The sequence below is a fragment of the Rousettus aegyptiacus genome, unplaced genomic scaffold, assembly GCF_014176215.1.
Source record: "Rousettus aegyptiacus isolate mRouAeg1 unplaced genomic scaffold, mRouAeg1.p scaffold_m13_p_7, whole genome shotgun sequence".
Taxonomy (NCBI): domain Eukaryota; kingdom Metazoa; phylum Chordata; class Mammalia; order Chiroptera; family Pteropodidae; genus Rousettus; species Rousettus aegyptiacus.
In genome coordinates this window covers 92,952,929-92,979,227 of record NW_023416310.1, presented here as the reverse complement: position 1 = coordinate 92,979,227, position 26,299 = coordinate 92,952,929, and the positions used below count along the sequence as shown (strand labels likewise).

Below are 26,299 nucleotides of genomic sequence, written 5' to 3'. Positions count from 1 at the left end.
AAAGCTTCATCTGTGTTTGCAGCCGCTCCCCAGCACTAGCATCACCGCCTCAGCTCCACGTCAGATCATCAGGCATTAGATTCTCATGGAAGCTCCAGCGCCTGGTGCCAAAAAGGTTGGCGACCGCTATCCTAATGAACTGAGCCAGCCAGAGTTTCAGGACTAACTATTGATAGACCAGAGTTGACCTAAATGCCAGGGTTTTAAGGTTCAGCAAGTGAGCCTTTTAATTACCAAGAGTAAAAGGCTTCTGTGCTATCCAGAAATCCAGCCCTCTGTGCTAGAAGGTGATGCCAACCTATCCGGCCATGATGACCACAACTAAATCTCTGCCCCCATGACTTATTTCCCCAGATCCTGTAGACATCCATTGGCTCAGGCTGTACAGAACATTTGTCATGTTTTCATCCAAACCCCTTCTTAATAGCACCAACATCCATTTGGGTTTCCTCCTTCGTGAATAGTATTGGTGGGAGGCAGAAGTTCCCTCCCTTTTCAGAGGCTTAAGAAACCAACCCATCCCCAGCCTATCGGCACAGTCAAGGGACAGGCACAGCCAACCCGATACTCCCTGTTGGGGCTTGGAAAGAATGTGGGCAAAGCCGAAGACCAGCCATGGCAAGAACACAGGCAGCACCATGCAGTCAGGCTCTTCCCACCTCAGACTCCTGCTGCCGCGGATCCTCGGGGCCGCCTGCCTTCCATCCTGTGTGCAGCCCTTTCCAGCCCAGCCTGTCCTCCCGGTAAATTCCCTTCTGCCCGGTCAGCCAGGATATTTCTCTTTCTTGTGAACTTCACTGGACACATGCACCCACCTGATGCCTTATGTGTGGAGGAAAGTGACACATGGGCCACCACTTATTTTCCTTGAACTTTCTACACAGAACTATATGAAAATTGTCAAGGTCCAAGCTTGCGCCTTACCAGGCAGCCACTGCCAATGGTGAGCACGATAGAGTTGCCATTCGTAACGCCCCTTGCAAACACTGGCAAGTTCTTAAGGGCTCGTGTCACAGTTGGAAAAGAGGACACAGAGACCTGCACACTCAAAACAGCACAATGGAGCAAATCAGAGGCAACACGCATTCTTTCGACTCAAACCCAAAATGCCTTTCTGTCTCTCTGTCTGGAAAACAAGGTTCAGGATGCCCGCGGGTCTGGGGTGTCATGGGGACTAACTAATATATGCAAGCAAAGTGTTTTGATGTTAGAAGAAAGTGCCAGGTAAGTGCTGAGCTTCTTGCCAAAGGACATAGAGGGACTCTGTGTTGGACAGGAGATTGGGATTTAGGAGTTTCTGGAATCCAGCCTAGTGCTGGGCTCAGGAAAATGAGGTGGCGCCTCAGTCTGTAACCAGTCATTCAAAGAAGAGAATGATGGAATAATGCTGGCTTAGGTCTAATTAACTGTATTCTGTCCTTGCTGCTGCTGCTGCTGCTGCTGCTGCTGGGAACAGTTTTGGAACCTGTCTTTCCTGTTTTCAATCCATTTTCGGTGTCTAGTGCCTTAAGGCCTCTGTTCAACAAAAGACAGGGAGATGCAAAGTTCAAAAGACAGAGACTCTGCCCTGAAAGCCAGTGCTGGGCTGTCTCTCCGCTGCCCAGCCCTCATTTCTAGAATGTAGTCCACACTTCTCCTGGTGGGCAGCCCATTCCCCTTCACTGAGCTCATCACCAGGGACCAGAGGCAAGATGGCAACCACGGACAAAGTCCCCTTGCCGTGAGCATCATCTCCTGGCACAGTGGCCTGTGTCTGCTTCTAGGGCGGAGTTGGCTATATTTACGTGATACCTTACCCATCTTTGTACAACACTGGCTGGCTCTTTATTAAGCTACATATCACTTTTTTAAGCAAAAGAAGGGGAAATAAGGGGAAATGCCCTAAAGAGAAATGTGGAGGCGTTGACAGGAAGGAAACCAGGAAGGGGCGCCTCTCTGTGCTGGGGCTGCGGTCAAGTTGGTTATCCCCAGGTGATTAGCCAAGGCTATTTAATCAACAGAGTGACAAAGTGATTGATGAACTGCTCAGTAGAGGCTCTGATGTTGAGGTCGGATTGGTAAAAAGGCAAGAAAGACATGTAGAATGACAGCCATTCCCCACGGCGTTCAGGGACTTGCAGGCTGAGAACAGTGGATAAGGGGTTGCTACTTTATAAAACTTTAATACTAGTTTTAAAAATCAGAGCCCAAGGCTAAAGAATGAGGGTCTTGCAGAGGCACACATAGAGCTTACCGCCGCTCTGGTTTCTTTCAAGCAGGATGCAGGTTTTTCCCTGCTGCCAAATGTGCCTGCTCTAACTAGCCAGAAGGTCGTGTAGCACAGATGATGTAGCCCAGTGGTAGAGCAGAGGGCCAGCCTGGACCTGAGTCCAAATCTTTAAGTCTAGTAGTTGTTTAGGCAAATAACTGTAAATCTCCATTTTTCAATCAATAAAATAGTGGCACTAATAGTAACCTACCTCAGCAGGCTGTTGTGAAGAACCCATGAGATAATATGGATAAAGCACTTGGCCTTTTCCTAGTGCACCGTTAAGTGCTCAAGATGTGTTAGCCAGGATGACTGGCTTCAGTGCTGAAAGCATCATGGCAGCCACTCGGCAAACATTTGTTAACAACATATGCAGAACACGTCCAATAAGTCATACAAGATCTCGGCCTCCAAAGAGTTTAGAATCTAGTGGTAAATGAACAAGAAATCTCCATTGCAACGTGTGATGAGCACGTAAAAGACCTTGTGCTGTGAACTCAAGGGCTGAGGGGACGTGGGGGGAGGAGTGATCAGAGCTGGAGTGAAAGATGACGTAATTCATGTCTTCTAGTTCCAGTAAGGCCTCTGCAAGAGCAGATGCCGGCCCTTCAGCACACCCGCACCTATCACGGTGTGGGATTGAGGCTGGCTGACGTAGTTAAGCCTGCGTGGTTGACAACAAGCTTGTTTATAGGTAGGAGAAGGGTTGGGGACAGCTACAGGTGGTATACGCTCGGGAGCTGATAGTTTGTTAAAATAGGACTCTTGACCGACCATTTTCTTCCTCTGTTCCTTCTCTTTTGAAAACATTTCGACAACCAGAAGGACATCTAGTTCTCCAGATTCCCGGAGCCCTGGTCTCTACGCCACATGGACGCTATCGACCTCCTCTGTGTCCTCCCAAGGCAGCATTTCAGAAGGTGATCCCCGACAAAGCCGTCCCTTCAAGTCTGTCTTTGTGCCCACCGCCATAGTCAACCCTGTGAGGAGCGCTGCCGGCCTGGGGACTTTGGGACAGGGCTCTCTTCGGAAAGGGCGGAGCAGCATGAGAAAGAGTAAGTGGTGGCAGAGAGGTATGTGCCCAGAACTAAGTGAGCGGGTATCTGACCCCGGGGTAGACAGAGTGCCTTCTGCACAAACAAGGATCTTGGCTTTGGAGCAAGCCTCTCTGTGAAGGGTGCTTTATGATTCACAAATACTGAGCTGGTTTTTTTGGGTGAAGCCAGACTGACTCGAGGTCACTGCCCTCTGGTCACTTCACACATATGTGTTGATTGACTGGGATTATGGCAGCGCTGGGTGCCAACATGTCATTAGAACACAGCCGAGGCGATGCCGGTTCTTAATGAGATGGGACAACAAGGCACTTGCTGGACCAGTGCTTCTCAAACTGTGTTCCAGGGAACCCCTCAGGGGTGCCAAAAGGGAACAAGGGGAGAATGAGGGGGAAGGAAGAAAAGGTTAAGAAGTCAGTGCTAAGAGCCCCTGAATCCTCCTTTGTTATTTAATACACGCACAAGGTGTGTGTGTATATGTATGTGTATATATATATATACATACATACACATACACATGCACACACAAACTTATATCTCTCCATATTTATTTATTTACTTACCTCAGTCCCAAGTTCTCTTCCATGTTCTTATCTACCTTGTGATCCCACTCACTGCACTGTTCTACACTTTGCTTTTATTTTAACCTATATAACAGCCACCTGCACACCTGGCGGTAATATAGATCTTTCCTCTTAAAAACCATGCTTTTATCTCCTAGCGCATTGAACCTCTACAAAAGATTTCATTTTCAGAGGTTTTAAAAAGTGTTTGAAACCCATTGTTCCACAAAACATCAAGGTCCTGTATTCACACACCTCTCCAGAAGACAATGAGCCAAGCAAAGTAAATTTGATTTATACCATGTCCTCTGAGTTAAACGGGGCTCTGCTATCTTAAGAAATGATTAAATGTGAAAATGTAATACGACTAGTCAGAGCAAAAGAGTAACCCGTGAGACAATATGCTGCACAGGAAAACGTCCCAAGAAAATTAAATCTCTCTCCTAGTGATTTCATCTGATCGCCTGCTTGACCTCAGGCCCACCGTTCTTGCCTCTCAATTCTACCCAGCTGTCCTCCCTCCTTCCCCCTCTGGTACCTTCCTCCGTCTCCTCCCCACACATGCAAAATACTAATCCCACCATAACGTCCTTGAGCAAGTTACTGACCTCTTCAGCCTTCAGTTTTTCTCATTTGTAAAATGGAAATAAAAATAGTACCAACCTCATCAGAGTTATTGTATGATTTTAATAGAAAAATCCATCTAAGACTGATGACCCAGCTCCCGGCACCTAAGCTCTTGAGAAATATTAGCTATTTTTTATGCTATTATTATTTTATCAATATTTTCATTGTACTACAACTAGGCAGATCGTCTTTGCTCCGTCCCAAGTGCGACCTTGCCGAGACTCAGTCTCGACCTCTGAGAGTGCAGAGAAGGACACGCTCTGGCAGTCGCTCCCCGTCCTTTCGCACACCCCCTCCCCACCCTCGTGTAGATCATGGTCAGTCTGGAGCTTGGACTGCTGAGTTGCACGCACATGTAATAAGAAAGCATTAGCTCTCTTGGAAATTAGGAACCGACAAAATAAATAGATAAGGCATGAAACCAATGTTTCGCACGATTCTCTCCCGGAGCCTGAGGCCATGTCCGCCCAGGGCTGCTTTGACTTTCCCAGATCCCGGAGGCTTGCTCTCTCTCCCTTCTCCCAAGGTGAGGCTGGTCAAGCTATCAATCTCCCCCAAAGTGAAGAGAAATGGCAGCAGAATTGACTGTGCGCACCTCACAGGGCTGACAGTGGAAAAATAAATGTCTACATTGAAAGGTCAGACTTGTGTACGTGGCAGCTGGCTTGCTTGCAGCCGCTGAGAACACCGACTGGGTTCAGCGAGCATTCTGCCTTTCATGTTCACATCTGGCTTGACGAAGAGTCACAATGCAGAACATGGCCTTGGCTCCAGCCCTCTAAGCTGCACATAAATGACTGATGCACACACGTGTTCACAGAGTGTCACGAACGACTACCGTTTCTGCCTGGACGTCACCTATGGCTCTCTAAACGCTGGGAGGCCTTTAAGGAGAAACGGCCACAATGCTTCTCCCATCTCCCCCCAGAGTGCAGTGAACTCCCAGTTACTCACAGGAAATATGCTCAAGGGATGGGGATCTCCTGTCTCCAGAGAATTTGAGGGGAAGGAATGGCTTCCTTTTACTGAGGAGGGATCATCTCAATTACTCCCTCCCCCCAAAAAAGAATAAGTTCAGGGAAGAGGCAAAAGCAAACTCCTGGACCTTGCATTTTTAAGGTTCACTATCCTTTGCCCACAAATAATGCTATCTAACAAACAGGGGCCATTTATTAGGTTCCAGGCACCGTTCTAACCCTTTGCATACATTGGAAAACGTAGTCCTCACACCAGCCTTATGTGGTGCCGTTTAGCTCCACTTTACAAATGAGGAGACTGTGGCACAGGGAGGTGATGCGGCTGACTCGTCCCGGCTCCCTGGGAGTAGATCTGATTCCAGAGACTTTGCAAGACTTATCCGCACACAGCCCGGACTCCAGAAGAATCTTTGCAACTTTGCTTCCATCTGGTGTCACGTTTGCCGAGCACACACTCTCAAGATCCCACTCACTCTTCTCCCTGCAGCCCACGACTGAAAGCAGCCCCCCCACCACACCTAAAGCTCCTGTCGGAATGTTCTTCGAGTAGCCAATCGGCATCCTCTCCCCTCCCTCCCTTCTTCTCATCCCTCTCACTTTGACTCTCGATTTCTGTTTCTGTCTGTCTGTCTGTTTTTTTCTCTTTGGTCTACATGTCTCTATGTTTGTTTCTCACTGTGAAACCATCTCTTGGTCTGTCTTCTTCACTTTCCATCTTAAAGATCTGGAGGGAGAGAGTAGCAGGGTAGAGAGAGAGAGCGCGCAAATGAAAGTAACATACCTTCTGACGCCCTCCGCCCACCCCTGCAACATTCAGCTAGCCACTTATTTGCTGCCGGCATCAGCAAACAGCCCTAAAAAAAGAATAAGGTCACCTTTGAAAGACCCTGAGAGAATGTCAGCACAGTCAAATTGGGAAAGCTCTTAACTATTCTGGGATATCAGGACACATTGCTAACCTGGCCCAATCCAACCTGCTGGCAGCCACCCCTGTTGCTGACATGTCTGTCATATAATTCCCCAGATGGATCCCTGCAGAGACCCGTCCAGTCGGGGATCCCCACCCTTGTGGTGGGTTCCCTCAGACGCAGCCCCACCATGGTCGTACAGCCTCAGCAGTTCCAGTTTCACCCGTCGCTGGGGGTCCCCTCGACAGTGATGGCAGAGGTGGGACCCAAGCCCACTCCCACCGGGGAGCCTGCCCTCACGTGCGTCAGCAGGGGCAGCGACACCAGGATCCACTCGACAGCCAGTTCCATCATCATGGAAGGCAAGGAAATTCCCATCAAGAGTGAGCCTCCACCCAAACCGCCTGCATCTGCCCCGCCATCAATCCTCGTGAAACCGGAAAACTCAAGAAATGGCAGCGAAAAGGTAAGAACGAGGCGACCTTAGCGGGGCCGGACTCTTTAGACCCCTAACATGGCCCAGTGTCCCAGCTCTTGAGATTTCAGTATCAGTGGCCAAGGAATCAAAATTACAGCCTCTAAGGGATCCTCACACCCTCACCAGGTGTGTTACCAAGCTTCCTTTCGTGCTTTCTGAATATTTCATTTGTCCTTCCTTCAAGGCCTAGAGGCAGCTTGGAAAAAACATGGCTTTGGCATCAGACAAATTTTGATTTGAATTCCAGCTCTGCTGCTTACTAGCTGGTACTAGTCAAAACATTTCACCTTTCTGAGACTTCTTGTTTTCCCTAATCTGTAAGCATAGTAACCGCCTCATAGGATCGGGTTGGAGATTAAATGAGAGATGTGTATACGGCCTGATACATAATTGTTCACGGTATAGAAGAGGCAACTGAGATATAGAATTTAAGTAATTAATAAAAGTCACACTGAGTCTTAACAGCTCCAACAACTAGCTGCTATTGTGACCTCCGTAGCAGAGGTCAGATCTGTTCACTTGTACTCCGGGGATTTTCCCACTAGAAGATATAGGAGTAAAAGGCGTATGTTCTCAACAATGTCCTTGAAATAGGAGCGATGGTGGGATGGAGGAGGTGACATCACGAAATTAGGTGATACTTATTATCTTCTAGCTTATCGACTATGACATCATCACCCCCTCCATCCCATCACGCATTTTGCCTTCACTGGAAGATGACGTGGTTTCCTTCTCTTAGCTAAGCACTGGCCGAATGCCCATGCCCCGGCAAGCACTGTGCTGGGTACTTCGCGTGTTCTCTCTCATTTATTCCACACACAGCCCTCTGAATTAGGTATTATCATCATCGTCATCACCATCCTCATTTTAAAATGAGGAAATGGAGGCTTAAAGAGTTAAAGTGCATCACCCACAGGCACACAGTGTCCAGAGTAGAATCCAGATCGAATACAAAGACTCAGGCTCTTAACGCTAAGCTATAAGCTTGCAGAGAAAGGCATTTAGAAAAAAATATAAATATAAATGTTGGGAGTTTTTTTTTTTTTCTGAGTTATATTTTTAAATGATTCATAGTTTCCCAGGCCCCAGTTGCCCATTACCCCAAGCTATTAGATACGGCCCTCAAACTGTAAGTGTTTATTTAATAAGTGCCTGAACCTCTGCTGGCTGTGGCGAAGGTCAGAGTATGAAGAAACCGGATATTCAGTGGGGTCACTAGGATCTAATTTCATGGGGAAAAGACATCATTCTTTAGCAGTACCACAGAACACTTCATTAGTCCCTAAGAGAGGGATCGACCAAAGCAAATACCTGTCAGTACCAGCAGATACATAACAGGCTAGAGAGGTGAAGGGAAAGAGAGGATTGGCTCACGCCGACAGGAGACCGAGCCTTCCTTACAAAGGGGGAACTGTTAGTTCCAGCCAGTTGTCCCCAAAATGGGGCATGGGGCCCATGTGCCAGAGCTTTGATTTTTTTAAAAGACATATGCAGTACTGAATTTTATACATAACCTCCCAGTTTTTATGTGTTGGCAACTAAAGCAAACTCTCAAACATTCTGCACACTAAATTCAGCCAGCAGGTGTCCAGTTTGCAAACTCCTCTTGGAAGACCTCTACAGCCATTGTAGACCTTGCTAGATGGAGTCAGCTGGGGAGGCCTCGAGGAAGTGGTGTGCCTTGAGATAGGCCTCAATGATGGGAGGAGAGGAGAAAGGGAAGGTGAACTTCTTATACTTTCTAGAATAGAGCATACTGTCTTGCCTCAGGCCCTGTCCTCAGGTAGATGGTTGCCTACCCTTTTTCTCCTAGATAATTCTCAATCTGTTCTTCAGTTCTCAATTTAAATAGCTCTGCCTCTAGGAAGGCTTCCCCGACTAGCACTGTTCCAACCTCAGTTCGATACTCCTCTGTATTCCCTTAGCGTCTTATACTTCCCCCTTCGTGGTGCTAGTTATAATTGTCCATTTGTTCACTATTGGATTCACAGCACCTAACAGAGTGAGCGATTCGCAGTAGAGGCTCGTAGACACAAGTATTTCCTGAATAAGATGTAAATGAGGCTTCAGGTAGTGGCGAGTGTAGAGAAACAGCATGGACCAAGTCCCAGGGGAAAAAGGCACGTGTCTGCCGCCTCACGAGTGTCTCTTTGCTCTTTCTCTCTTGCAGCAAGTCAAAACCGTGAGATTTCAAAACTATAGCCCTCCTCCCTCCAAACACAGCACCTCCCATCCCACCTCCGGAAAGCCTGAACAGCCAGCCACCCCTAAGGGATCCCAGCCTGAAGCAGCGTCCTTGGGCCCAGAGATGACCAACCTATTCGCCCACCGAAGTGGCTGCCATTCCGGACAGCAGACAGAGCTCCGGAGGAAGTCGACTTTTGGCAAGACCACGACCCCAGCGTCCACTGCCTCAGCCACACAGACCGCGTTTCCCAGCAAATGAATCTACGAGTGGCTTTTCCTAGACCCCAAAGAGGTGAATTGCATTTAAATACAGTCTGTCCCCTCTGAGGGTGGTGTCGTGCCATTCTTAGGGTACTTGAGCCTGGGTCCTTGTTCTGCCCATTTTACCTCCAGGAAAGGAGAGATGGGAGCAAGGGACTGCTGACCTGGGCGGGAGGACAGACTGGGTGGACTTCCAGAATCATGATCCAGTGCAGCAAGGCCCAAGGAGTGGGAGGCCATCCTGCCCACTTCGTTCCCCAGCCTGGGTGTGTGGCCTCTTGTCCCCTGTGTTCTGTGTAGAATTTCCATGGTGTCCTAGAAGGGGCTTCGTCACAGGGTGTCGCAATGGTGGAAATGTTGGCATGCTTCTTTGACCTTGTAATGTTCCCGACAAGCATTAGAGCGGCTCTGTCATCTTCTTTGGCCTGTTCACTGGCCACTAGTAGCCACCATATCTTTATCCCTTCATAGAGCCATAATCCCGGCAGCAGAGGGAGCATTTCTGGGAAGGCTGAGATGGACACTTTGAACACTCTGAAATCCTCTAAAATCAAAGGGAGTCAGCTTCCTGAGTTTGCTCCGAACAAAAAGGTCAGAGAGAAAGCTGACTACCTAGTACCGAAAGATCGCCATGCTTAAAGCTTTTTAGCCTGCTTTCCCGCACTTAATCCTACACTACACGGTAGATGAGCAGGAAGCACATGGCTATGGAAACGGTCCTGTGTGGTATCATGGACAATACTTCCGAGCTCTGTATTCTGACTTCCCCAGAGAACACAGCGTGCTTAAAAATAACTTTGTAAGGTGTTTGGGTCCAGGTATATATTCTGTTTGCATGACTTTCTCTGATTTCTTCTCATTTGGAGCAGACTAGCTTTTTCGCAGGGTGGAAGGATAAGGCAGCCATGTCAGTGATAAGATGCGAGCCCACGGCGGGGGTGAGGATATGTCCTAGAGGAAAGCTGCTCTTGAAGGAACTGGACAAAGAAGCTTGGAGAGGAAAAGGGGGCGAAAGAGGAAGAGAAGAGGGAAGGTGAAGGAAACATGGAAGAGAGAGTGGGAAGGTGATAAGAGAGGGAGAGAAGGAAGGAGAACTGGGGGAAAATATCAGGGAAGAAGATTAAAGAGGCTTGGAGAATGGCCTTGACCTTCCTGACAGGTAGGGAAAGGAGGACAGAGTCTGCAGAACGAGGCCACCCCACTAAGATGTGGCCAAAGCAAGTGGGACCAGCCAGGCAGAGCCCATTAAACTTAATTGTTGCGATTTAACACATTGCATGCCCGTCAATGTGGGTGCTTTAATGCGTAAATGCTGTTTGCTACTAAGGCTGGGTGCCATTTAAAATAAAAAAAGGCAGATCTAATTAGATCTTTCTCTTTCTTGAAGATTTCCCAGTTCTTCAAGATCCTGGGATTAAAAAGGGAAAAAAAATGTATCTTTATATACCCACTCACGCAGCTGGCAAAGTGAGTTGTCCACAGACTTTTCCAGACCTTAATAAGACAGAACAAAACTGTAATCCTGCTAAGGAATACTGCATACATGTCAGAATTTTGGGACTGGCGGGACTAACGTGGTCACACACTCTAGTGTTCCTGTGAGCTATGGACCCATGTCTACTCCACAAAATCTTCGTGGGGCATTGAGCCAAATAATCCACATGGAGAAACGGGGAAAAGTGACAAGGACAGGGCGTCGTGGTATAATTTGTCAAATATGAGTACTTACGCCTCCTCTTTACCCAAAAAAGGAACCCTTGATAAGTTTAGCAATAAGCTTAGCGATCAACTCTATATCCAGAGTGGCAGGTCTCTGACGTGACCAGCCAACTCAGTAGCAATGGAGCCAGTTAATTTTTAACCGTTGGGGGCGACAAGCAAGTCGTTTGGGTATAATAGCGACGCAATCCACACCTTCCAAATGAAACAGAATATCCTTCCCATTGTCCACTATCTCCATAGGGTTCCCTTTCTGAGCACTGCGAACAGTTCCAAAGGGCTGCCACCCTCGCTCTGCCCAGCCTCGTTGCCCGTGCCCAACCTCAGACCAGACCCCATCCCTGTGCAGTCCCCCGAGGATCTGAAAAGTGCAGGAGGGTGTGTTTTCCAATTGAAAGTTGAACTCAGTGGCACCTCCAATCATTTATTCCACCAACAGGTTTCAGACACTTGTGTGCCAGACATTGCAACGAGGATGACAGATATATCCTCTCCTATAATTTCTGCCATAACCTCACATGACAGGTATAATTGTCCGCATTGGAGAGAGCCCAGGAAACTGAGGCTTGAACACTAACCAGGGATAGTGGCCGAACCAGTTTGATCGCTGCCCACACCCCCGAGTTCAAGCTGTCCCACTTCGGAGCCCGACTTGGGACCATGCTGTGTGAACCGAGAGACCTCCCTTGACATTGGGACCCTGACTTCAGACTGTGGAGAGATGGCATAGTGTGCAGTGGTTACAAATGCAGACTCTGCTGCACACAGACTGGGTCCAAGACCTCATTTACCAGCTTGCTAGTCATGTGATGCTGGGCAAATTACTTAACCTCTCTGAGCCTTGTTTTCTTAAGTAGGAAGGATAATAGCGCCAACCTCAGTAGGCTGCTCTGAGGATTAACTGCGATATTAGAAGGCGATTTAAACCATGCTGGCACATGGTGCACACATAACAAACGTTAGACTTGAGTGTTTTTAAGGAAGCAAGTTATTGAAATTCCAGGTGAGAAAGTCTAAAATAAGGGCATGCCCACAGCTGTGGTGCCACAAGGAGGCCAACGTAGCCTTCTCATGGAGGTCAGAGCATAGACTAAGCTGAGTCCCAAAGGGCAAGTATGAGTCAGATAGACTAAGGGGTGGGAGAAAGGGTGTCCCAAGCAGGAGAAGAAGCATTCAGTTGCTGGGTTTAAATGTAACAATCAGCCAACTTCTCTTAGAGGAGTCTACTCCTTCATGGAACATTCCAGGGATCCCAGCTAGAACCCTAGCACCTCACATCCAAAGCCAATTATTCCATCCTCTGAGAGCTCCGTCCACTCAGCCAAGACTCAGCAGTCCCTAGGAAGGGCACCCCTTCGCCCTGTGATCAGACCCTGAGAGCCATACTTGAGGACACAGTCTCCGTAAGCAGCATTAAGACCCCCACTTAGAGCTGGTCTCCTCTCCTCCACCTTTCACCATCTCATAAACAGGGCTTTTGCAGCCAGAAAAGTTTAAAGCAATGCCCTACCTGTGACTCGGTGAGGGGCAGGACACAGTCCGTGGCTCTGTGACTTCCAATTTCTCTTGAAAATTCAGAAGGTCTGTTCACAGCAGGCCTGCCCTCCTGAGCAGCAGCAATCCAGGGGAAGTAGGGTCGGAGTCAAGGCTGCTCCAGTTAAATGGGCATGCGCTCTTCAATTTGCCTTGCCCCCACCGGCCCTCTTTGCTCAGTCACATGAGCTGCACCTGACTTGGGTATGTTCTCCTAGAGACCATGTGCTAGACATCATCTCTCCAAGTCATCATAAACCCCTTTGGGGTTAGAGCTTGGTCCTTAGAGACCAGCTGCTCCAGGGCACTCAGGTCTCATAAGCATAATGGGCCGCACCTGGGCCCCAGAGAGTGTCGTTCAGTGGGAACGTTTGAGGTGGGAAGTGGACATCTGTGTTTTCAACCAGCAGCTCCCCAAGTGATTCTGATGCAATTAAAGTATGAGAATTGAATCTGCCTTTCTCATATTTTATGGCAGAGCTGACGTTCAGCGGGAGTATGGCCACAATGGCTATTAATATATTGAAATAGACCTGTGGTGATAGGTTGATAGTGGCTGCTCTGAGCTCCCAAAGCCTCTCCCAACTCCTGCGCCCTGGCCCTTCCTCCAGATCTCTCCCCATCGCTCTGCCATCCAACAGCCAGGGGGCTAAGGCCAGGTACAGCTGAGGCTTCCAGCAGTAAAGCCCTTCTTCACTCTGAGTGGCTAGTGCCTACACCACATTGGTTGTTAAATATCTTGACAATTATCATACTGTACAGAATAAGGCCCAGAGAGGTCACTCAGAGGCTGAGAGCACTGCTGTCAAGCCCAGCAATCTTCCCAACCCCCACATCGGCCACTCTCCTTGACAGTCACCTTCATGAGGCATGAGCAGAGTGCCCTTCAGCTTCTCAGCTCCTCTGGCCTTTGTTTGGCAGGTACGGAAGTCATTTGTTTCAACAAGATGAGCAGGCATCCATCCTCCTCTCACTGACTCCGTCCACAAAGGACAGCCCCAGAGCTTTCGGCCTCCCTCCCTGGAAAGAGAGCAGCTGTGGCAGGCAGAACAGCGAAATCCTACCAAGTCTCTCCAGCTGGGGGCAAGTGCTTAGCAAGCTGGGCTGCCCCAGGACCAGCAGCTGCTGCCATTGATGCTTCTCTTGTTTACATCCTGAGAGTAAAGACCCCAGTTCTCCCTTTGGCTAAGAGAAAAGAGTGATAGACTTCCAGCAGTCTCTCAGGTGGCCATGAAATATAGTCACTTAGGGAATGTGTGTGTCAGGCAGGACCAAACCAGAGGAGTTAATTCCAAAGACCTTTGCAGCAGGTTGGTGTCGCTGAGAATAAATCTCGCAAGGACGTTTTGCTTGGAATAGAGCAATGTTAAATGACCAAGCCATCTATTTGCCAGGCCATAGCATTGTGTCCTAGGCCAGAGCAGAAATGAAATGTCCAGGAAGCTCTCCTGCCTACCGACCTACGCTTTAACATGGAATGCAGCAGAAGTGGGATCAGTGACAGGGTTGGGGGGCGTGGAACAGCATCACGGGTTCGCCTTTTTGTCCGTTCGTTCATTCCACAGCAGTTACCCGTCGCCCACGTTGGACCAGGCTCTGGGAGAGGTGACAGGGATTCGGTGGTTAATAAGATAGGTAAAATATGTACAGCCCTCACAGAATGTTGTTTCTTACAAATTTTTTCTGGATTGGGGGATTCTTCTCTGCTTTTCTCCCTTTTTAAATTGTATATGTATTTTTTTTTTTTATAAAACAAATAACCACATACCTACCACCTAGCTTTTTAAAAAAATATATCATCAATCCCATTGAGGCCTGCTGTGTGCTTCTCCTAATCTCATCCTTTCTTCCTGTCCTCCCCCTTCCCTCCTAACCACTATTCTGAACTCCATGCTTATCATTCTTTTATAAATTTCTCATACATGTAACCATATGGGATCTTCAATGCAGCTCACAGAGGTCCTCAGTAAACACTAGTCACAGCAAATATTGCAACCTGAGGCCCTAGATACCCTCCCTGAATATTGGAATTCCCATCTGGCTTTCGTCACTGGGATTCTGAGGCTTTGATTCATTGCTGGGAGTTGAGATTTTGATGCAACAGCATGTCTGGCTTTGAGAAGTTCTAGTTTAGAGGGATTTTTACAAGAATTCTTCCAAATACAGCTGTGTGGGAAGATCTCGTTGCTCCCGAATAGGGAAAATATAGGTTGTGGCTGTGCCTGAATCGTTCGAGCAGGGGACTTTCCAGGCAGCCCTCCTCTGGGCCTCGCCTGGTGCCTCTGAGTAGCTGACTGCAGAAGCAGGACCAGATGCAGCTCCCCAGAATCAGAAACTAAAAGAGATCTTGCCGCTGCTGCTGCTACTGCTGCTGCTGCCAGATTCGTATAAAAACCTTGTGAGGTACGCAGGAAAAATCTATTTTTGTCCCCAGACTACAGATCAAAAGACTAAGACTCAGAATGTTTCAATGCCTTGCTTAGGGTCCCATAACAGATGTGAGATGGAAGGGAGACTGGGAGAAAAAATCTCAGACTCTTTATCCAGCAATAATTGCTACCGCTTAGTGAGCAACTACTATGTGCCGTGTACTTTACATACATCATGCCATCAAATCCTACCCAACCCTGTGAGGGGAGGTACTGCTGTTGTCCCATTGTAGAAGTGAGAACTAAGGATCAGAATTCAAACGACCAGACCAAGGCAACAAGGACTAGAACTCACAATTCTAAGCCCCATCACATCCCTCTTCTTCAATAGCAACTATAAACACATAACATGGTTGAGGTTGGAGAGGATAGAGAAATGGGCATGTGTTGCTGCGATCATGGGGAGGAGGATGGAGACGGGAGTGGTGGGATGGATTAATTTAGAGTGTCGAGCCCTCCCAGAGAAAAACTACAAAGGTCTTGTCATCCGAGAAGCAGGGGTAGGAAGGAAGATAATTTAGAGTGTCCTACACAGAGAACTCCAAAGAGCAAATCTATCCCCACTACAAGGGCAGCCAGACCCAGCCAGGCAAATTGAGAAAGAACTAAAGGTTACAATGAGGTTCTGGGTCATTGACATCAAAGCACAGTGATCATATTGCATCTCCTGGATTTCTCCCTCTTCATGAGTTTATTTCTGGTTTTGCTTGCCCTCACTCTAAACGATACAGAGCAGAAGACGAGAGATACGTTTTCCAAAATGACCCCCACTTTCATCTGTAGGAACAAGAGGGCTCAAGAGCTGACATTTTCCAGTGTTCCATACTGGTATTTATCCAAAGTTCAAAAGCAATTGTTTGGGGGGATAAATACATACAAACAGATGCAAGCTAATTATGCAAATAGGATCACTGCTGGATGGACAAGAGCTGCAGCGTGGTCAGGACTAAAAGGATGCCAGCCAAGACCCAGGGAAAATGGCAAAAGGCATTCACAAAAGCCATTTTGTATGTCCTCAGTTAATGCTGTTGGAGTAAGTGCTAGCTTGACCGACTGACTTGATGAAGGCCATTTGCAATGTCAGGGTTTGAGTGCTGTAGAGTTTGATGCGTCCTGGGGGCCAGAACTATCCTAATGTCCTTCCAATGAAAGCAATGACTCCCTGGACCAGCCAAGAGGATGGTGAGAGCTATTTTCATTCAGGAGACCTTCACAAATAAGCAAAAGAAAGCTTGAATGAAAGCAAAAATGCCTGGAGGGCCAAAGAGGAATTCAAATAAATATCGCCTTCAAAAGGCTGTATCCAGATTCCTGACCCCATCCCCAGTTCCTTGGGGAGATGTTTTACATCTCTGTCAAGGAGAGAGATAGAGAACCGCATTGCGTGAAGAGGACATGTCAGTCACAGCTCGAGAAAGATAGCACCAGCCTCCACGACAAGGAACAGAGCAGTCAGTCGGAAGGGGCGATACTGTTTGGAAGGGAAGGCCAATTTAGATATCAGAACCACATTTCCAAAAATTCCATTTGCATATTCTATTTATGAGCTGAATTGTTTTTTAAGCTTGTTTTTAGATGTTGGCAAGTTTGAGAGCTTAGGCCTCCATTATGGACACTTTCAACAAAGGACTGGATTTTAAAGTACCAGTCAACAAGAGTTAGGGGGTAGCTACACGAGCTATATTCCCAATCCACTAGAACTTTACAAGCTACAGAGAGGCAATGTAATATAATTGCTAGGGTGATGGGTTTGGGAACCAAATCGTCTGTGTTTTATGTCCCCATTTTGTCACTTATTTATGTTCCCTTTGGCAAGTAACTAAAGAAATCTGGGAAAGTTACGACACCTCCCTAGACCTGTTTTCTCGTCTGCAAAATGGAGATTGGAATCTTCACCTGATAAGGTTCTCAGCAGGATTAAACGAGATCAGCTCTGCTGGTGGTTTTGGGTGCATTGAAGTATTCAATAAATGGTGTCTATTACCAATAAATGGATATGGAGGTACAATTCAAAAACAACATACCCTAAAGAGCCAGGCTCTACCGCACAGGCGGGCGTGAGAGAGGAGAAACGAGGGAGTGTTTAGGTTGTCAGGAGAGCTTCACTGAGGAGAAATAGGTTCAGAAGCTGGTAGCGTGGGGAAATGTTATATGGAAAGTACCTGAGTTCTGGGACCACATGTCCCTGAGTTCAAATCCTGGCCCCACCACTTGTTGGCTGCCTGACCTTGGACCAGGTTACCTAACCTCCCTGAGACTTCGTTTCCTCGTCTGAAGAATGGAAACGAGAATAGGCACTTCATAGGGATGTTGGGAAGATTGAGGGAGACGGGTAGGCCAGATGCCTGTGTGCAGAAGGGACCCTAGAAGTGGTGGCTGCTGGAGGAGGCGTTTGCAGGCATGACAAAGGCTTGAAAGCACAAGAGCAGGAGAAATGCTAACAACTCCAAGAACAAGGCGTTATTCGCGGCCATTCATTAGATGTGTACTAAGTGCCAGGTACGGAGCTAAGCCTGTAGAGGGGCAGTTGCCGTGAGTCAGGTGACTGGATTCAAATTCAGGCTCCACATTTCCTCCATGTCACCATGGGCAAGTCATTGACCCTCCCTAACCTCCAGTTCCCCCACCTATAAAATGTAGGTACTAATTATGCTCTCCTCGTGTGCTCTGGTGGGGATTAAATGAGAAAGTGTGCATAATAAAGTCATTAGCACAATGCCCAGCCCATAGAAAATGCTCCGTGGTGTTAGTTATTATTTACATGCATTTTCTCTACTCCTCACAGCAACCCGTGAGTTAAATGTTATTGTCCCCTATTTATAGATCAAACAGCTGAGGCGCAGAGGATCAATCACTTGTCTAAGGTCACAGTGAGGAAGCAGAGTGGGGCCAGCTCTGAAATCACTTCACCTTTCAGATACGCTGCTAAATGGCACCAGGGTCGAGGCAATATGACAATTATTTTTAAACGCGTCCTATGCCATAACCCTCATCTTGTCTTCTGATTGTCCCCACCACCGTACCTCATCTGTTGAAGACTTAAGGTTTAGGGTTGTCTGTGGCCCTGAATGCAGCCTGTAAGCCCATTGCTGCTGCTCCTCTGGGGACTTGCAGCTTCACAATGTTGGCAGTGTATATGAAATGTCCATTCTGATTTGCAAAGAGGCCTGACACAGATATGCTTCCAGCTGGCCGGTGATTTCAATAACAACCCCGCCTCCTTGGGGCCAATTAACAGAAATTAAATGTTCCTGGCACACTTTGTAATTCAGAAAATGCATGTGCTGATTAGTCAAACCCCTGCTGGACATGTCATTATGACCAAGGGGCTCCAGGCCAACGTCCTATCTATCTCTCACTCCATCTCCTTTTAAAGTCACAGAATGTTTTGTTCCTGGGTAGAAATCAATGTCACCTCATTCAGTTTCATTACACAAACATTGATTGAGCATCTACCGTGTGCCAAGTTTCGTTCCATATGGTTGGGGTACAGCGGTGAACCATGCAAGTAAGGTTCCCGCCTTCTCGAAGGGGAGTAGAAGGTAAACAATTAAACACAGAACTTCTATATGACGGACGTTATGAAGGAAACAAAGCGAAGGGACAGAAAACTGCACAGGGCTATGAGCTACATTAGGTAGGGTGGCCAGGAAGGTTTCTCCAAGGAGGTGACATCTGAACTGAGATTTGAAGACTAAGCAGGAATCAGACAGACAGTGTGGCAAGGTGGACAAGAACAAGCTCAGCATGTCGAGGAAATTCATTCATTAAGCACACATTTCTCATGCAATCAATACGTGTTGAATGAACAAGCAGAGAATAGAAGAATCCATTTTCCTGCCCAGAAAGGCCTTCATAGGAAGGATGACTTATGGGAAACGCCACAAGAAGAGGCAAGTTACTTCCCTTTTCTTGAGCCCCGTTCCCCGTCTCTAAGACCAGCCCAGGCACGAGCAGCCCAGGGCTGTAGGACCTTAAGAACTGACCTCCCAAAGGGACTGGTCCACGTGGCTCTTTGAAGCAACAACTACACAGCCAGCGACAAGCAATCTGTCAGTTTCTAAGCAGTCAAAACAGTTGTTTTAGAATTGTGTGGACAAGACATGAAATGACATCTTTGTTATCATTAGGATATATTTACTGAATTTCCACATCTGCTTATTCATTCCAAAAATGTGTATTATTAATCATGAGTCTCCCCATCCCTTCCATCCTCCTCCCCTTCCCCCTATCTTTTTCTAGCACGGTGATTAAGACCCCAGACTGTAGAATTAGAACACTTGAGTTGCATTTCAGGTGCAACTCACCGTGTGACTTTAGGCAAGTCACTTCACTTCTCTGAGTCCCAATTTTCTCATCTATATAATGGGAATAATAATAGAGGCCATCTCACAATAACCACATAAACTAAATACTGAGCTATTATTATCCTCATTTTTCATATTAGGATGTAAGGCTTTAAGAACTCAATTTACAAAAGTGAGACTTAGGTTTTTAAGACAAAATAAACTCTAAAAACGAATGTGACAATGAGCTAGTTTAGCGATCTGTATCTACCTGTAGGGTTTTCTATACATGGAGATAATCAAGAAGCAAGATCACAATAAATAGCCTCAAAAAGTCTCTTAATTTATGATAATACTTTTTTGCACCAACAGTTATAGACCCCTCCTATGTGTTTTACTGTGACTGATTTAAAAATCTTACCATAGGCATAAGAAGTAAATACTATTACTGCCCCCATTTTACAGATAAGAAAACTAAGACCTAAAGCAATTAAATAATTTCCACAGTGTTACACAGCTAGGAAATGGAGCTTGGGAATAAAACCAGGCAATCTGACTTTAGTCTGTGCTGCTAACTGCTTGCCACTTTATTTAAGATGGGATGCAAAGCTTTCCTGCAGACATCAGGGTTTTCTACTTCAAATAGACTTGTCTTCTGAGCACTCAGTAAACAAAGAATTATTACCTGCCTAATCCTAAAACCGTGGCCTGTAGACACAGCACTAATAAGGGCTGCTACCCAGCACTGCACAATGCCAGCCCTAGGTAAATTCACACTGCCTACCATTGATGGGATTTCAAGGTGCCTATTAAAATGTCAGTCGATCTGAGTTGAAGTTCTTTCTACATCATTTAGCATAACCTGGAAGGTCAGATTCCTGTGACGGCCAACCTTTCCTTGGCAGTTACTTCCTTATTGCTTCCTCGCCCCTCCACTGGCTCTCAGAAATGCTGTATCACAATAAATGTAGTTAAAAGAGCAAACAAACCACCACCACGCCCTGGGGATCCAGATGCAATCATCTCAAATAACCTTGCCTTCAGTCTCCCAGCTGCTGACACCAGGCCTGATCTGCAGACCAAAGTGGCCGTTTTGGGGCCCATTGTGATATTAGCAGGAAGGCTGCCCCATCTCGAAAGGGACATGCCCAGCATCGGCACTGGCACCAACTTAGGCACAGAAAAGGGAAGCAGGTTGTGTCTAACACAGGCACCTTCCCTTTCAAGGGCTAAACCTAGATTAGCCTGCCCGCATTCGGTGGTGTACAGTGAAGACAGCGCAGCTCCAAACCCTGTGTAGCTTATTGATGGGGGACGCAGAGGGCATCCTAGTAGTCACAGACTGCCTTCATGCCTACTTCTCCCACTGGACGTAAAGCAGCCACCTGGCACCTCTGCCAGCTCTTACTTGCCTTGCGCTGAATGGAGCACATCAGCAAATGAGGAAATGCTGTGTGGCATTGGCGAACTCTGAGAGCTCAGAGAGGCTCTTTTGAGCCTATGTGTGGCTGCCAGCATGAAAACTCAGGCTCTTTCAGTACTCCCCATCTCTGGAGCCAAAGATCACAGCGCTACCTTTAGAGAGTAGGAGTTTGAGTAAGACTCCCCAAATGGGTGTTTCCCATAAACTTTGCTGGCAAGATCTGACCGTCCCATGCCATGCCAAGAATGCGATCATCATTTAAGTTCCCCCAAAGAGAAAAAAATGGCCTGTTAAATTAGTATAAGTCCCTGGTGAGAAAAGAAATCAGGCTTCGAAAGAAAGAAATTGGGCAGAAGATGGAAAACTCCCTTTCCTACTCATTTCCGGTTTTCATGGGAACTTCTGGAAAACTCTGAGGCTGGCTCTTTTAAAAGACAAGTCTTTCTAAATGTTATCGGACCAATTCCCATAATCCTTTTAGCTTTCTCCTATCCCCCTTCGGCATGGTCATTTGGGACTTTAGAGAGCAGCTGACTCCTGTGATGCCCATTCAAACCATCTGCCCTCACCTGGACAAGGGGCATCTGGAGGTGTTGGCTGCACTACCTTGTCAGCATTCTCAGCCTCAGGAAGAGAAAGGGGGCTAAGGGCTGGGCACAGAGGGAAGAGCATTGGTTGCATCTGTGGGGAAGATTGGGATGCAGGTTGAGTTTGGTAATCAACGTAGAATATTTGAGGCCTTGGAGAGATCCCGGGGGCTCGTGAATTTTAACTTTTTATTTTTGAAATAACTTCAGACTTACAGAAATGTTGCTGAAATAGTACAAAGAGTTCCTGTATATACTTCAGAGCTAGTTTCCCTAGATATTAACATTTTACTATGTTTTGATTTTCTCTTTTATATACATATATAAGAATTTTAAAGAACTGTAGTCTTCCCAGGATGCAGTCACACATGAGAGATTCTGAAATCTTTTTCACCTTCACAGACCCTGCCTTGGTAAACTTCCCAGGAGGAGCTCACAACAACTGAGAGACTGACGAGAACCGAAGATCTGATTGGATGGAAGCTGCTCCACAGAGAGTTTGTGGACCATGTGATACTCCTTGGACATCAGGGAATGGTACAGAAAACCAATAGGCTGGCCTCCAAGACAGAAGGGTAGCAGGACAAAGAACAAATCTGTCTTCACTCACAGTATCAGTGCACGGCGAGCCAGGTTGGAGAAAAGCAAGCGTGCCATGCGCTGTCACAGGTCACGCCAGGCTCCCAGCCCTCCTGTCACTTCTTTCTGTTGTCAAGGCCAAACTTCGTCTTGCCAATTTCCCACACCTTGGCACCTAACTGACAAGTGGAAAGACTGGACATCGAATGCCTTTCAGCTCTGTGAATGGCCTGTCTATCCGGCTAAGATTTAGAGCAGTGCAGGAGAGAACATAATATTCTTTTCTTGACTGAAGCAACAACTACACACCCAACGCTTCTTCACAATGTCCCTCTCCTTCACCCCCCGACCCCCGACTCGCGACCGAGCACCCTGTATCCCTCTGTCGCATCTTCATTCTTTTCCATTCCAATTCCACTCTCTCTTCCCCTCCTGACACCTTCTGATCCAGAAGTTTTCTATTGGAAATTCCTGATCTAGGAAATAAGACTTGGTACGTAAAGAATCCCAGATAAGAGAAGTCCGTGATGTTATGCGAGAGATGCCATAGACTGCACTGCTGACAGAGAGGCTGTTTCGAGTCTAAAGATATAAAAGTCAGTTACAACCATGCGTTCTTTTTTGTTCAGAAATAAGTCGTCTTAAGGAGAAGCCATTAGAAGATATTCCACCCCTGGTTTAAAAAAAGTTCTAATTTAAAATTCAAATTTAAAATGATCTGTGCTAATCAGAGATTAAACATTGCACAGATAAATGCAATTCACAAATATCCTGTGACACTTGGAGCCACACGTTTTTATCTTCTCCCTTAAGACGCCAATAAGAATTTCATTTCATGCTGCCCTCATTACCAAAGACAATGACAAGAATGCAGCCTCATTTGGATGTGTTGATTGTTTTAAAGTTCAGGATCATAATTTTACACTAAAGCATCCTCAGTCTTTCATCGAGGCCTGCTTGTAAGTAGGAGCAAACATCAGCCAAATTGTGAGCAAAGTGAGGATCGTATTTTGTGGTTATAGAAATGTTTCCTTCTGTGTGAAGCTGTCACATGCAGGACTCAAACTGGTACCCATCTCTTAATGGGATGAGTAACTTGGACCTCTAACCACACCCTTCTCTCAGGGGAAGGCGATAATAAGCCACTAGAAACCACAAAGTGTTGTCTTTCTCTGCCAAGTGGTGAGTGAGAAAGCAGGAGGTATGATGAGACCACAGAACGGATAATTCCGTGGTGACATCTTCTCACACATGGTCAGTGATGGTGTAGCCAATTGTCAGTCATCCCTTTTCTCTGACAGCTGGGACTAAATGTTGGTTCCATTTCTTCTGGGATTAATTCGGGTTTGGTTGGCTCCTCTTTAGCCTCATGAGGCAGCAATGGGTGTAGAGATGCTACCTTCAGATTCTGGAATCTACTCATTATTACCAGGAGGCCTTACAGCCCACCTAAGAAGAGGTTTCAATGACTTCATTTTCCCCGGTAAAGTCATAGAATGTTAGAGTTGGAAGAAATTTTACTTTTATAGATGATGTATAGAAAGGTTAAGTATAGGCAACCTGCCCACATGAAACCCAGTGGTGTAAACTGGGATGGGGGAGACACAACGTTTAATGCCTAGAAAACATCAGCCCACATGGGCTAAGTATAGCCTTGTCTTCAAGGCCCTCTCGCTCAGACTTTCTTCTTCCATGGGCTTCTCCTCTCACATTTAGAGCAACCGGAAACTACCACTCCTAATTTTTCACTTGCTGTTTTTTAAATCTCTGGGAACTTGGCTGATAGTAGAGGGTTCTGTGGACAGTTAGCTTTTACTTTGGCCTTGCTTAACCCGTCAACCAAATATTTTCTGAAAACACAAAATGAAGAATCTGATTTGTTCCTAGCCAAACCCAGAAGCTTAAGGAAAGCTCCCCCGTTTCCTAAAGTTTTCATCTCTGGATTTGTCAGCTCCAGGATAGGGACTCCAAATAGTCATGGGACAAAAGGTGGTGGAGGTGGTGGCGGAGGCGGGCAAGGATGAATTAGAATGATTAGAATGAGGTCAATCTTGAAATTATTGCTAGAATTGTTTGCTAACCACGAAGTCTGAGTTTCATCTTCTGGGATTTCACTGCTTATTACTACATGTTGGGTCAAGGGGAGAAAGTGTTGTTTAGGGGGAAAAAGACGAAAGAAAAAAATGGAAGGGGAGAAAAATTCCCTCGTCCATGGAAATATAAGCAGAAGAGCAATAGACTCATGTGTCTCTGATTGTTTTTTTTAACTGCAATGTTTTTAATAGACTGAAAAGAAAATCTTTATGAGGTAATATGTATGTGAATAATGTTTATAAAAAGGGTATAATATGTTAGTCATTATGGATTATTGTATAAGTAAACCTTAGATATATAAAATATAGAAACACATAAAAAATTATTTTATAGGACAGTGGACACTTAAGGACTTCAAAACTTTTCATATCTTCGTTCCAAAAAATAGAGAGTTGCAGGGCTGGCAGCTCATTTCCTTAGTATATTCCACTGTAAAGCCAAGCAGTTTGGTGGGGTTTCGTTCGCTTTCTGGTTTTGTAATTTATCTTTTGTGTGGATTACTTTGCAATGTCTGTTGCATACGTGTTGGTGTTGTTTACCCTCGTGGAGTCATCAGAGGTCCGTTCCACACTTTGCATCCCGGAAAACCAAAAGGACCTTTCTAGTGAGAAATAAAACACACAGAACATGCCTTCTTCACCACTGGGTAACTCTCAGAGTTATACCACTGACGGCTTGTCATAAGTCTGAGGAAGTTTAATGTCAGAATTGTTGTCTCTCCCTTAAATATTTGGTGTTGGATCACTTTTCTCCTCAGAAGGAGTCACATGTTTTTAAGTCCTTTTTTTCTGGGATTCGACATGCTCTAGAAGAAACCAGCCCTGGTCCTCAACCGCCTCGCTTCAGGGCCACTCCCGGCGTCTGTTTTCAAAAACCACCTATCCACACGTCAACTCTCCATTCTACGTTCTGCGATTAGATGGTAGATACTGCTCTTAGAGCCCAGAGTTTTACTTGTTTGGTGTGTGGCTTTAATGAAGTGTTAAGTTTGCTCTTCACCATCCAGGGGTTGATCAGAAGAAAAGAGGAAAAAGAAGGACCCCATTGCCGCTGCTGGAGAGGCCCACTAGCACCTCTCACATCGGCCAAGAGGAGAAGCAGGCCAGAAATTGGTGCATGAATATCATCTGCTCTCCACGCAGGCAGGGGTCAGTCAAGTGGACGTGGAGAGATTACCCAAGTCTCCTTTGCCAAAAATGCATATTGTTCCCAGCTGCAAGCTTGTGAAGCCCGATATGTGTTTTAGCATGAAACAATAAAGCAGGTTTATTTTCAATTAATAGAGTTGTCCCTGAGGCCTGGTGTGTTTTTTTGTTTTGTTTTGTTTTGTTTTGTTTTGTTTTGTTTTGTTTTGTTTTGTTTTGTTTTGTTTTCAGTAGCTGGCTTGGAGAGGGGAGGACATCATCAGAGAGTAAACATCAACGTTGAGCAATTAACTTTCCCAAAGGGCTTTGGTTCCTGACAGCTGCTCTGGGCATCCAAGAGGGAGGGATGGGAGGAGAGGAATCACTTTGTTAGCCAGAACTGCTTAGTTTCAGTGGGGATGACTAGGGACAGGGTGAGTGGCGCTTCCTCTCAATGCTCACCAGGTTGAGTTCACCTCCGCACAACAAACACCAATTTGTACAACCACGAGGGCCCCAGAGGCCTCTTGGCCAGAAGCCTGCTCTGCTTGCTCCCTGTCCCTTACCAGCTGCGTGGCTTTGGGCAAGTTACTTAACCTCTCTGTGGTTCAGGTTTCTTTCCTGGAAAATGGAGCTATAATAGCACCTGAGGAACGCTAAGGATTAAGTGTCTTAAAACGTGTAGAGTACTTTGAACAGTGCCTGCCTGGAACATACAGGTACTCAATAAAATTAGCATTTTACCACCTTTACAATGTTTGCCATATCCACCAACCATCTATATTATTATTTATTTAATTTCCTTATTTTTAACCAACTCCATTTTAATCTAAAATTTAATTGAACACTTCGTATCTCAACCGTAAGTGGAAAATCAGCATAAGGTGCTATGGCTGTGAGGTAGCAGTAGATTACATGGCAATAACAGCTCACACGTACTGAGCCCTGGCTACTTGCCAAGCACTGTACTAAGTGTCTCACTTGTTCGAATCCTCGCAGCTCTACGAGGCCGGCACTCTCATTTGACAGATGAGGAAACTGAGGCACAGAGGGATTAGCAAATGTGCCTGTAGTTACACAATCAGTAAGTGAAGGAGGCATTTCCGGCTTCACAACCCAGGCTCCTCAGCACTGTTCTGTGTCACGGCCCGAACGAAAACAAAAGTATTCTAGTCACACACAGATGGTTGGCGTCTTCGCTTCTCAGGGCTGCAGTAACCA

General features: G+C 46.4%; 1 protein-coding gene across 4 annotated transcripts in view; it reads left to right on the top strand.

Annotated features, from left to right (window-relative positions):
- SH3RF2 (SH3 domain containing ring finger 2) overlaps window positions 1–25,214 on the top strand; it is a 115,121-nt gene extending 89,907 nt beyond the window's left edge. For 3 of the 4 annotated variants that reach the window (XM_036224812.1, XM_036224811.1, XM_036224813.1), the window contains exons 8-11: window positions 3,071–3,303; window positions 6,495–6,844; window positions 9,027–9,335; window positions 21,684–25,214. In XM_036224812.1, coding sequence (XP_036080705.1) covers window positions 3,071–3,303; window positions 6,495–6,844; window positions 9,027–9,302 — 859 coding nt within the window. In that variant the 3' untranslated portion in view covers window positions 9,303–9,335; window positions 21,684–25,214. Of the gene's footprint in view, window positions 1–3,070; window positions 3,304–6,494; window positions 6,845–9,026; window positions 9,366–21,683 lie in introns of those variants that run through there. The other variant, XM_036224814.1, reaches the window with a different exon arrangement.
- Window positions 25,215–26,299: the final 1,085 nt, after the last annotated feature.